The 12357-nt window shown below is 43.8% G+C and overlaps 2 protein-coding genes across 11 annotated transcripts in view; one reads left to right on the plus strand and one right to left on the minus strand.

Annotated features, from left to right (window-relative positions):
- Positions 1-9720, minus strand: prpsap2 (phosphoribosyl pyrophosphate synthetase-associated protein 2). 4 transcript variants are annotated; one of them, XM_042086485.1, is made up of 11 exons: positions 9459-9720; positions 8643-8803; positions 7597-7649; positions 6913-6979; positions 6566-6738; positions 4504-4619; positions 4242-4297; positions 2829-2977; positions 2546-2616; positions 1919-2065; positions 1-1041 (listed from the first exon to the last, which is right to left on the minus strand). In XM_042086485.1, the coding sequence occupies exons 2-11, from the start codon at positions 8723-8725 to the stop codon at positions 883-885; spliced, it is 1074 nt and encodes a 357-aa protein (XP_041942419.1). In that variant the 5' UTR covers positions 8726-8803; positions 9459-9720; the 3' UTR covers positions 1-882. The 4 variants fall into 4 exon arrangements, with proteins under 4 accessions (XP_041942419.1, XP_041942421.1, XP_041942422.1 ...); XM_042086487.1 differs by lacking the exon at positions 9459-9720 and having other exon boundaries at positions 8639-8775; XM_042086488.1 differs by lacking the exon at positions 9459-9720 and having other exon boundaries at positions 7580-7649; positions 8639-8775.
- Positions 9721-10652: 932 nt separating this feature from the next.
- The window catches only part of caskin1 (CASK interacting protein 1), a 97708-nt gene continuing 96003 nt past the window's right edge, over positions 10653-12357 (plus strand). For all 7 annotated transcript variants that reach the window (XM_042086471.1, XM_042086474.1, XM_042086473.1 and 4 more), the window contains exon 1: positions 10653-11507. In XM_042086471.1, coding sequence (XP_041942405.1) covers positions 11414-11507 — 94 coding nt within the window. In that variant the 5' untranslated portion in view covers positions 10653-11413. The remainder of the gene's footprint in view (positions 11508-12357) is intronic.

A 12357-nucleotide genomic window follows, 5' to 3' on the forward strand; every position in this document is an offset into this window, starting at 1 on the left:
TTTCACTTAAAGCAGTGATCATATAGTTTATGCATCTTTTGACAGTTATTTCCCAAACTGTCTTAATATTAAACAGTTATTTCAACTTTTTTTAAGTGCAGCTCCAGCCTGCTTCCACATTATCACATAACAAAAACATATTGTGGCACCATTATTACACTGAAAGATATGAAGGTATTGACACCCAAGACTGGCATATGGCAGCAGCACAATACTGTATGCACTATCGTTGGTCATGGTCACTACGGTACACTACACCAAAGTGTGACTGAAGAAATGCTATAGCGCACACGCACAGTCCCTCGGAGGGTGGAATGCACAGAGCCTGAGTGCCCAGTTGCTGTAACATATTTCACTATCGGTCAAACGCAAAAAGAAATGAGCGCTTGCAGAGTCGAGATGGCCAACAGAAATCCAGTGGCTAATCGCCCATTGTACAAGTTAAAGGCATTGTGAAGAGTGTGTGACATCGGGGGTGGGGGGTTGGGGTGGGGCGGGGCGGGCTAGTTTAAAATAAATAAGCTGATGTGAAATATTTCTGTTCAAGTGTAACCATCTGCAATCTTGCACTGCATTACGACTGTGAGCTCGTCTATCCTAGTGCTCGCCAAAAACTGTCATACATGCTACTAAGTTTTGACCTGTCCGCTTAGCACACAGACACATTTTAAGTTAGCTAGAACTAAAAATCAAAACATACAAAAAACAAAAACAATATAATAATGGTTAAGACATACAAGCATTGACCCTGCAGCACATAATTAATCTGAATGAGAGGTGCATGATGGGTAAAGCCTTGACCTCTGCGCACACAATTTGTCTGGCAGTTCGGAGGAGGTGGGTGGGTGGTTGGGTTTTGGGATGCCTGCTAGAGAGCTTCTGTCAGTCGTCCATGCCGATGTTGCGGAAAAGGTACGACATGGACTCTCCGTTGTGGATGCGGCGGATGGCCTCGGACAGGATCATGCTGATGTCCACTGTCTTGATCTTTGGACACTGCAGCTTCTGAATCTCATGGGGGATGGTGTTGGTCACAACCACCTGCACAGGACAGGACACAGGCTACACTTAGCCATGAACACCAGGCCACTCAATAGGGTGCGTAGTACATACAGTTTCCTTTGTGAAACGTCAAGGGCACTTCACACCTTAAAGTATCAAGGACATTATTTATATTTTAAAAGCTAGGCTCCTGAATTGCTTTCCACTGAAATGAAACATCAGGCAGGTGCAGTGCATCAGAGCTGCAAATCTGACTCATTTCATTGTGGGCAGTGGTTAAAGTCTTTTACATAGTGAATGCAACTACTACAAGGCTTTTAAAGTTGTAATTTTGCTTTGACCATCATATTACAGAGCTGCAAATCTGACTCATTTCATTGTGGGCAGTGGTTAAAGTCTTTTACATAGTGAATGCAACTACTACAAGGCTTTTAAAGTTGTAATTTTGCTTTGACCATCATATTATCACATTAATCTGCCATTCTTGATATAAAGATAACTACACACACATATTATACAAGTAAAACATTCAAATTCAACAAATAAGAAGGTGCGTTAGGATTCAAGTAGTGGATTACAGCGCTGGCTTAGAGCAATGCATGCTTTTCAGCTTGCTGAGTGAGATGACCACACGATGACGTACAGAGACCCAATGCCACTAAAACCTGCCAGTGGCCGGCACACTATTTCCACCATTTCTGAATCTTCAGTTAAACTGATAAATATACTGATGCCAAACCACATCCATGATATAGTAATTGATAAATAAATGACATTGTAATTTGTGTTTGCACTTTCACTGTCATTTGTGGATAAAATTCCAAATCTACCTGTGTAACCTTCTTCAGGAATAGTTAAAAATTTGTTTTACTTCAGCTTTTATTCATGTTTTAAGCCCAGCCGTGCAGATCATCACCTCATCGATTGCGGACTCCTCAATGAGGCGCGGCGCATCTGACGACAGAATGCCGTGCGTCGCCATGACAAATATTTTGTAGGCCCCCCGCTCCTTTAAAGTCTCTGCTGCGGCCAGGAAGCTGTCCACATCATCGATGATGTCATCCTGTGGGGGGAAAGAGGAGACAGTCATGCTCCTCCGGTCAGAACATTTGCTCTCCTCTTGCCATTTCTGATCAGCAGCTGCTCTACTCAAAGATTAAATAGGAAAAATCTTTTTTTATTATTATTTATTTATTTTATTTCCAGTGAAAAGAGATCATTTCCTTCATTATACTCTGTGGGTATTGCACCATTTGGCTTACATACACACACACACAATCCTGACGATGCATAAAAAATAAACTTGTTTAAGTCTAAATATGTAACAGTTTCACAAGTACGCTCCAGCCTCAAAGTGTGAACACGTATGCTAAAATAACTGAAACCTAGGTGGCTGGTAGAACAGGATGGAGCCCAGTGCATCATTAAAACAGACTGGCTGGAACCGAGTACAATCCAAGCCAGCATGACAAATAGAGAGGAGGATGTCGGCCATGAATACAGAGCACTGTGTGTGTGTGTGTGTGTGTGTGCGTGTACTCACCACGATGATGGCGATGCGCCCACCTACATCTCCCACCACTGTAATTGGAGGCTTCTCTTTGGGGATCAGCACTGGACAACAGGAGAGAGGGGGGAGAAAAAGAAAGAAAAAAAGAAAGAAAAGAGAAGAGAGAAAGAAAAAAAAGAGAGAGAAAGAGCTTTAAGCCATGATGAAATGAAAGCTGCCTTGCAGAGGCTGCTACTCATCACCAGCTCTCTTAAGCTGCACACTGAGGAACCAAGCGGCTGACATGAGGAAGCGAGACGTCGACAGCTCATCTTACGTGGGATTTCTAGGCTGGGATGAATGGCCCCGACGTTTTTGACCGTTGGAGGAGAGTGCCGGCCGTCCACAAGGTCCGACTCGGCGTCCTGCGCCTCTCCGTGGATGACCGCGATGCCCAGCCGTAGCCTCTCTGCAAACGACTGCGCCCTGAATACAAGGGGGGGGGGGGAGTAGTGGGCTCGTCAGACACATTACAGGCTGCAGATTAAATCCTGCTGGTCATTTACAATAAATGGAACTAAATCATCGTCAGGGAGCACTGGTAACTAGGAAGGTAACTGATGCTCCTGAGGGAAGTACAGACAGTTGCCAGTTATGTGCATCAGTTTAAATGCTCGCCTATTTGTCGGTGTTACCGAGGCCTTCAGTCGATCGTGTGAGAATGACTTTCAGTTCGGCAAAGGCAGTGAGAGCAATCAGTATTTGATAGGGCTGGGAAATTAATCAGGCAAAGATGGAACAAGCAGGCTGTCTGTCCAGCTCGGAAAGCAACTGATTCAGACAACTATTGGATTGTGTTACTGTTGTCATGAATTAGAGATACTAAGGCCCGTTTCACACCGGGTGCGTGGCATGAGCATGTCAGCTGCGTGACGTGTTTTTATTTCGGCTTCCATGTTAACAGGTTAGACCTTGCACACCGCCTGCGTGAGGCACGCACGTCTCAGGCACGACTCGAGCCGAGCCGAAAACATGTGCATGCTAGGAATAGAACTCACTCCTATTTTTCACACCACACACAAGCATCTTGGAAGCGTTTCCATTCAAAACAGTGAAGAAAAAAAACGATGTGAGAAAAGGAGACATTTTAAAATGGCAGCGCGACGTTCACGCCGCGTTCCCGGTGTGAAACGGGCCTAAGGCTAAGGATAGCCTACAACGTCAGCTGTGTACAAAGCCCCCTATATGGCAGCAAGCAATCTAGATTACTCGTGGGCATTTTTTGTTTCAATAACGTTTTTAAGCATGTGAACATGTGGCGTTTTTAAGCATGTGAACAGGTGCCCGAACTTACGGCACTGACTGTGCATACATATATTAGGCTCAATGACAGAATTGCAGGTTTCAGATGAACCAAATCAAACTCAAACCAAATCTTCACCAAAGCATTACAAAGATTCTCAATTCATCTGTTATCCAGGCAACCCATACCTCTCACTTGAGCCACCTAGTGGAAAACTGAAATAATGACAGTAAAATCATGTCAAAAACAACATGGCATTTGTACATGGCAAAGTGAAGACGCAAGTTAGGAAGTATACTGATGCATTCACTCATCCTGTAGGCTACACTAACAATGAACCGTGTGTCCATCTATTCATGAGCTGTTTCTCTTACAGGGGCCTCCACTCTCGGGGACAGATAATTGGAGTCAGGAAGCAGTCAGTTCTTCAACCAGTGGGATACTCACCTCTTGGCCGAGGCTGGAGACTTGGCCACGATGACAGCGTTTCTGTAGTCAGGAATCTGTGGATGAGAAGCACGTACGATTCAATGGTGAGCTGAAGGGTAGAAGATCAACATAACTGGCACAAAATAAAAAGCCAAACAAACAGGTGTCCACGACGCACTTTTCCAGGACCAAACTATCCAACTGGAAACCAAAACAAAAGTTAGACTGAAAAGACAGACACAGACACACACACAGACACACAGACACACACAACACCTACCTCCTCCTGGATGTACTGTAGGAGAAAAGGAGATGCACGCAGGTTGTCCACAGGAATGTTGAAGAAGCCCTGGATCTCCTTCTGGTGCAGATCCATGGTGATGAGATGGGTGAGGCCTGCACAAGAATCATGTTTCAAAACATTTAAAAACATCACACACGTACCCTGCACTTAAGTCCATACACAGGTGCGTGGTGGAACTACAAAAAAACAATATGAAAAGATGCACAGATGAGCCCAGCAAAACTGAACTTACAGTGAAATGGTACCTTAAAGTGCTAAGTGAAAGAGTAGCCCTTTTTGCAGCAGTTTATGCCAAAGAAGCTTGCTGAGCAGAACCTTTATACACCATTATAGCGCATTGTTTGAGATGCCAGTCCTGAAAATGGGTGTGACACTGTGGCCGGACAACTTCATGTGTGACACTTGCGACAGCATTAGAGATGTGGAGTATTCCTAAGCCTGGTCATTACGTAAGGGATAATATATAGAACGCAGGTCATTATAGGAAAATAAGTCCCGGCAGGGTGAACAGGACCCCAACGCACCAGCGATTTGGCAGCTTAGAATGCACATAGAATGACTTGCTTAAGAGATCGAAATACAAGATTACCATCTTCAGTGGTGGGTTGACAGCATGCGTTTTGTCTCCTTAGCAACCTTTGTCACGTGTAAACAAAACTGACACAGCAAGTAGCCCACTGTGTTGGTTACTGAAAACAGCATTAATAATCAGCCATTGTAAAATCAATTTGCATGGAAGTGTTTGTCATTATTATGCTTTTAACTGTCACTTAATAAAGTATCCCCCCCCCCGATTTGATGGGATCAATGTTACTTGGTTGCTGCACATTGCTAATAGCACTCAAACTGGGCAGTGGTATGGAAAGTCCAAGACACAGCTCCATACTAGGCGTAGAAGTTAGAGGGAGGCTACACCAGGCACAACATCTGAAGGGTTGAGAGTGTGAAAATAGTTTTAGAAGACCGGTCTAATTTGTTTGCATGTGTGTGCCACCAGTTCCATTGATTATAATGGAAGCTATTTGTTGCAGCAAATTAAATGATTCAGTGACGTGCCTGTTTTTGACTGCACCTAGGCGCAAAATGCAGGTCTTTCCTGATACTACCCGTCTTGTCCGGTCAATCCGTGATGCATTATGCGCTGGTCTATTTTTAGTAACACCGACACTCGCTATTCAGCAGACCCTGTATTAGCATGGAGCACTTTCTCTTCCTATGGGTGACTGCATGTGTAAAGATCAGGGAGGGGAGCTATTGACCCAGTAAGGCCTTCCTCATCTGATAAACATCTATCTAAAATGCAAAAAACTCAAATGCTGGCATGGGATAAATATTGTAAACCGTTTTTAAGTCTGCAGAGAGTTGCTGAATCTACAGCTCCACAGACACAATTCGCAGCATGAATTTCTGCTGAACGAAAGAAATGTAAATGCAACTTAAATAAATTAATGGGAATGTATCAAAGAAGTTCAGAAAGCAAAGTGCTGTACAGCAAGGCTGTAAAGACAGCCATAAAAGCATGCAATATTAATCTCAGTGTACCCCATCATACCCTGACAGGGGACTCAAGTCACAACAATTTATCAACAAACGCTGAAATTTCCCCCCTTCATCTCTGAAGACCTGCAGCCAGGGATCTTAATGTTTAACCAAAGCCTTACTTCTAAGGACACATTTGCATAATATGGAAGTTCTAATGCAATTTATGGGTTAGGCATTACCTAGCCTAAACCTTTGATGTTAATTCATCAGAGTATAACTGAAGCCTTCATTTTCAAACCACCCAATTGACATCGGACTACAGGCTTTATGACAAAAATATTCCCAAAAACAGTATGACCTGCAGAGGGCAATGTTTTCAGCCTGAGCTTATTTTAATTTTCCATGCAACAATTACTTGTGCAATATTTTTAGGCATCAACATACACAAGTGGTAAGTCTCTGACTGCCTTGGGAGAAGTTAAAGTAGAACATCACAGCTTGTTATTTTCCTACAACAATGGACAGTGAGTTCTAGGCACCAGAACGTTCCCCTCACCTGCTTTGCACATCATAGAGGCCAGCAGCTTGGAGACAATGGAGCCCCTCTTCCTCATCTTGCACTGCTTGCTATAGGGGAAGTAGGGGATGACGCCGATGATGTTCCTTGCGCAGGATGTCCGACAGGCATACACCATGATGAGGAGTTCCATGATGGTGGTGTTGACATCCCTGCGGAGGGGAGGAAGGCAGTGGGGTGGTTACCTTGAGATTTTCCCTCAGATTTGACTTTGAGTTTCCATCAGTTATTTACATCAATGCTTAGACGAAGGGAAGTTTTAATTGCTTGTCTCTGCCCTGGGCCTTTCGGAGGGCAATTAGGAAGGCAAATCAAATCTTTCTTACTTGGACACTGTCTGGATGATGAAGACATCCTTTCCTCGAACCGACTCTTGAATCTGTACCCGTGTTTCTATGGAGACAAAGATGTGGCAATCAGTAACAGCTAGTGAAGTCACACTTACAGATTAACTGTTGTGGTACGTGATCTGTCCTAAACTAATGGCAGGGAGCTATAACATAACTTGATATTCAACGATTCTGAGCCGAATGCAAACAAAGCTTGGTGACGAGAGTCACCCTGGCGACCGTGACCGTGTGTTATGTCCACACAAACGTAGACCTACGCCAGCCTGGCTCTACACAAAGCTTGTCAGTTCAATTACAAGATAGAGGTCCAGTGCAGGTCTCTGACACAACATGTTTTGTCTATCCACTGTTCAGGCATGCAAAGAATGGGCCGGCGGGTAATGCCGAAATGCAAAACCAACAATTCAAGGTCAGCTAAGCAGAGCCAGGAGTGGACCAATCATCCTGTTAGCACATCTAAACGATTCCCACTCACTCACATACACACACACACACACACACACACACACACACACACACACACACACACACACACAAAATCTCACACACTCTCTCCTCCCGTTTTGCTGTTGTTTTGTAATGCCTTTAGTAAGCTTTGGGGTTGCGGTTCCCACTCTTTGCTTTCCCAGCGATAACAACTCACCAGTCTGAGAGTCTCACCTCTGTTGGCCTCCTGATACACCTGCACCTTCCCCAGCTCCACCCCCAGCCGTCTGTAAAGAAACGCACACACACACACAGCTAAAGTCAAACACTTTCAACCTTCATGCAGCAAATGACAACTGAAGCAGTAGTTAGCCAACAACAGATAAAAGTTGGTAAGATAGTATTTATTGTCACTCTAACATCCCTGGTTACATTTTTGCTTGAATGTTATTCCTCACTTGTAAGTCACTTTAGACAAAAGTTCCAGTAAATTTCAACTCACTTGAGGCACACATGGCATGTGCCATCTGTTCCCCAAAAACAGACATTATGATTAAGTGCTGCGACAATTGTTTTTAATTCAACACTAAATGAATGGAAGACACTGTGGGCTTTTTTCGACAAGCGCCTGAGAACAAGAAGTGGTTCCTCTTGTTGTGAAGACAGTGTAGATTTTTTCCAGTATCCAAGGATATTTTGTCTGAGACAAAATGTTACCTTACCCCACTTTGTTAGACAAGGGGGTGGTTTTCAGTCCATGATGACAGTGAAGAGAAATTTGCCAGTTGCCTTACAACTCAGAAGGGCAGAGATGATTAACTTCATGAAAAAGATCATAGGAAAATTAGCTAATTTGCTTCTTACAAATATGTAGCCCAGGTAGACCATATGAATCAAATGGCATGTTTGGCTCTTCCTCACTGAATTCACATTGGCAAAATTGTTCTCAAGACAGGTCAGGCGTAATGTAACATTTCATAAGTAAACTAACAGGACAATGGGCATGGCCAAGGCCTGTTACTGTTACATCATGTCGTTTCTGCTCAACAACCACAAAGCAAGTCATGAGGGACATGGTGTTATGAAAGCAAATCAAGACAACTATACAGCCTATATCAAGCCATACCGACCTCTGACTAAAACGATGACTAATGGTCAAGTGGTCACAAAGTTGTGGGGAGGAGGGCATGATATCTAAAGCATCAGATATTATGTGTGCACTGAAGATTAAACGAATCTACTCAGACAAAATGAAAACAATATTTACAAAAAGTACCTACTCTGAAATCCTCTTGCCCAACTCCCGACTGGCGGGGTTTGAGTTGGCGGAGAAGATGACCAGGCCTCCTTTCGTCGCGTTCATGTCCACTCGTTGCCTCGAAACCGCCTCCACAGACTCAGGCAGTGGCTCCCTGGGCGCCCAGGCACTGCTGAGCCCTTCCTGTTAACGCAGACAGCTAATGTCAAGCGTCTCTCGTTTGCAATGACACTAATTAATTCATGATTTCACAGTAAGAAAATGCTAACTTGTGAGCCATTATCTCACTTTAAGCACTGTTGCTGTTTTTAAAATAACAACTGAACTCAGGTACAAAAAGGGAAAGATGAAAGCCACCATACTTGTAGCAAAGCTATCCAGCTAGTAGCCTGGGCCATTGCACAGTGGTGGCTACTGGCTAGTGTTACCGTTACATCGCTAGCTAGTAGCTAATCACTGTTGTTCATTCACACGGCGGTTAACTAGGAAGCTAACGCTAACGCATTCCTCGTGACATGCTAGTTAACTGACAGTAATCAATTGCGTGATGGAAAGACGCATGAATAAGAGCCTAGACACCACGGCTACAATTCTGTACCAAACCGACGTGTTAACGAGAAGTAGTTTCACTACCATTAGATGAAACAAGCTCTCTTAACCTTAGCTAACATCAGCTATTGCTAAGAACATTTTCTATGTCTAATGCATGAGCTTCACCACATCCTCACGTTCAGTTGAGGACAGCATCGCTTCTCTAAAGTACTGGTGCGTTAAAATTTACTTACGCCCAACTGTCCTTAAAATAATTTAAAAAAGAAAAGTTTAATTGAATTCTTACCAGTTTGTGTTCTTTGTTTAATATCCTCGCCTACCCTGGAGAAGCAACCCTCTCTACCTGTTCTGCTGTTATCCAACCAAAACCAACGAGTTTCAACCAATCAACACACTTCTGCGAAAGCCGTAAGAATGACGTAAATGTCATGAAACCAAAATGGCGCTTTGGCAGACTTACAAACGTATTGCCATGTATGTTGGTAGACCACTTGCATTTGCAGTGAGGAAAGTAAGATGGATAGTCGACAACATTCCGTCCAAAATAAAATATGGATGATCAACCCTGATACACGACTATATTTATCGGATTCTCTAACAATCTGCTAGCCTTTCACTAGAGGTCACTGTTGATCAGTTTGTCACAGCTGGTTTGTCGTGTGACATCGTTCAACCTGACCACAAGATGTCGTCAAAAACGACAAAGTAGGCTACTGTTATTTTTAGTAAGCCTTATCTGATTCCATAAAGTCTCATTTTGAAGGATCAATTGTTTTGAGAGTTCAAAATGTAATTTAAAAAAGTTCAAAACGCTGTTTCACTATAGGTCTCCTTCACATAGCCTAATATTCAAGTAGGCTAGTCTAGGCCTACATGCGCACACATTCATATAATGCTATTGAAATATGGAATCACATAAAGAGAGGAATTTAAGAAGAGGGCCAATGTGCCATCGTCAAAATATTGTCATATTTCAGGTGGGAGGCATCGACTGAGGCTATAGGCCTATGGTGATATCGATAGGCCTCTTGAAGAATAAGCATAGGCCTATTTCAGTCTGCATTTGCAAATTATATTATGAATTTGATGAAAACATGGAAACAGACGGTGCTCTAATTATTTCCCCAGAATAAACCTCCTCAGCAGACGTAAATTAGGTCTTGCCGATCAGAGGGCACAAAAAGACAATCAATTAAGTGGTGTTAGGCTACAATCAAGGTGTCAAAACCTCGGTGGGAAGCATGGTCCAATAATTATGACATAGCCTAGCCTATGCCAGACCTGTGCGCTCTATAGAGCAGATCGAAGGAGTAAGACTAAGCTATAATTCTGGAGAGAAATGCCACTGGTGCTGAAAGCAGAATCAATGGGCTCTGAGTTCAACGCAAACGTAGCCTACAGGAATATGATGAGGAGCGTCGTTTCTCACCGCTTGTATCCATGGTAGCGGCATAGTGAACCTACCTCCGCATCCCCTCCGTTTGGCAGCCTTTGAGTGCCGGGCAGAGGGAGGAGGGGTGGTCCTGTGCCTTTGGATCCGCCCTATGGATGCAGCGGAGCCATTTAACATTGCAATCTCAGCCAGCTTCACGGCGGGGCGATTGCACAGCCTGCTCCATGTAGATTCATCATAGCACTGAGACTATACTGGCGAGACGAAGCAGCGAATATAGCCGACTGGGGCGCTCACGCAGCAATGGCAGGGCTGACTTCTGTTTATCTAATGCAGGCTCCGAATTTCATGAAGAAACAACCACGGCGAAAGGGCTTTTGAAAACACGTTTAGTATATTTTAGGTATTTTATTTCGCTATTTAATGATGCATTGTTTTTACTTGCATTGTTGCAGCCAGAATCATGCGTGCAGCTGATTCTGCGATGGGAAGCATTGTTGTTTGAAGTGGAGTGGAAGCCGTCAGCCTTATCATCTGAATACCTATTGTAAGAAAATTGCAGCAAAAGTGTGAGACATTCTCCACTTTGGGCGTACGTCGCGTATGAGCACAGTGATCATTCATCGCTTTCAACTGGAATTGCATCTGTTGTTCTGCTCGTCACGCTGTGTGTGAACCAGCTCTCGGGATCCGAGCATCCTTCCATCCGAGAGCACTCAAGCCTCTTTGCACCCTGCAAAACCACACCGCAATATAGGGAGGAAACGGCAGAGAACTCGCTTGGGCTAGAACGCACTCCACACAGACGATGTTTTGGATGTAAAACTAAATAAATAAATAACGTGAAGATGGGGAAAGACCAGGAATTGCTTCAAGCAGTGAAGACGGAGGACCTGCTTACGGTGCAGAAGCTCCTGCAGAGGCCCAAGCCCGGGAAAGCAAGTAGGGAATTTTGAGTGTTTGAAATGAATGCATGTTTTCGTGAAGCCTGAAGCTTAAAGGGGGGGGTTGAAAGCTGTGGCATCCAATCAGCCAGTTTCATTGTTCCAATATCAGGATCACGTCGAAATGCCTTTACGACTCGTCGGTGTGTGGGTGTGTTGAAATGTGTAGTAGGCTAGCCTATGTTTGGCGTATCAAACAGGCCAGTGCTGTAGGCCTACAAACTGATTGATTGCGAGCATTACTGTGGGTGATATGCCTGCTGTTTCCACATGGAGGGCAGGTCTAATATCTGAGCCAACCTTTACATTCGTCAATGAAACCTTTATATTTATTTAAGGTTCAAAATGATATCTCTAAATGTCATTAGTCATATAATCATATAGCTCTCCCAGGCGTTCCGTGAGCGCTCCCATGGTCGTTTGAAAAACGCATCAATAATCTTCAGAAGAGATGCCTAGTGTAGGCTATCAGAAAATGTATTGTGTATGACGGTTCAGTGGAGGTGAACGCCCCCAAGTTAGAATACAGCTGGAGTCGTCGTGAACGGAGTAGGCTACTGTCAATGCTCATTGTTTAGTCTATGTTTTTGGGGTTAAATCCCCTTATTCATGCTCAATAACATAGTGTCTGTTTTGGTTTTGAATGGTCCATGCAGTGAGGATAGATGCTACTAACATAACCAATTAGCTTTTGCATCTGTATTGTTCCCTTGTGTGTGTGTGTGTGTGTGTGGGTCATGAGGCTATTACTTGTTTGAACAAAACTAAATTGGATTGTGTTTGAAATGCACATCAGACATACTGATTCAATTTTTAGGACACACTGGTAATCATCCTGATTGTCTCTG

This window comes from Alosa sapidissima, chromosome 3 (assembly GCF_018492685.1).
Source record: "Alosa sapidissima isolate fAloSap1 chromosome 3, fAloSap1.pri, whole genome shotgun sequence".
In the NCBI taxonomy this organism is placed as follows: domain Eukaryota; kingdom Metazoa; phylum Chordata; class Actinopteri; order Clupeiformes; family Clupeidae; genus Alosa; species Alosa sapidissima.

What these genes read in the sequence shown, in the direction of transcription:
- prpsap2 (XM_042086485.1), bottom strand. Translation starts at nt 8,725, where the DNA reads ATGAACGCGACGAAAGGAGGCCTGGTCATCTTCTCCGCCAACTCAAAC. An exon ending in TTGGGCAAGAGGATTTCAGA is followed by an intron (nt 7,650 to 8,642) that starts GTAGGTACTTTT and finishes GTTTCTTTACAG; the next exon opens with ACGGCTGGGGGTGGAGCTGG. An exon ending in TCTCCAGCCTCGGCCAAGAG is followed by an intron (nt 2,978 to 4,241) that starts GTGAGTATCCCA and finishes CCTTGTATTCAG; the next exon opens with GGCGCAGTCGTTTGCAGAGA.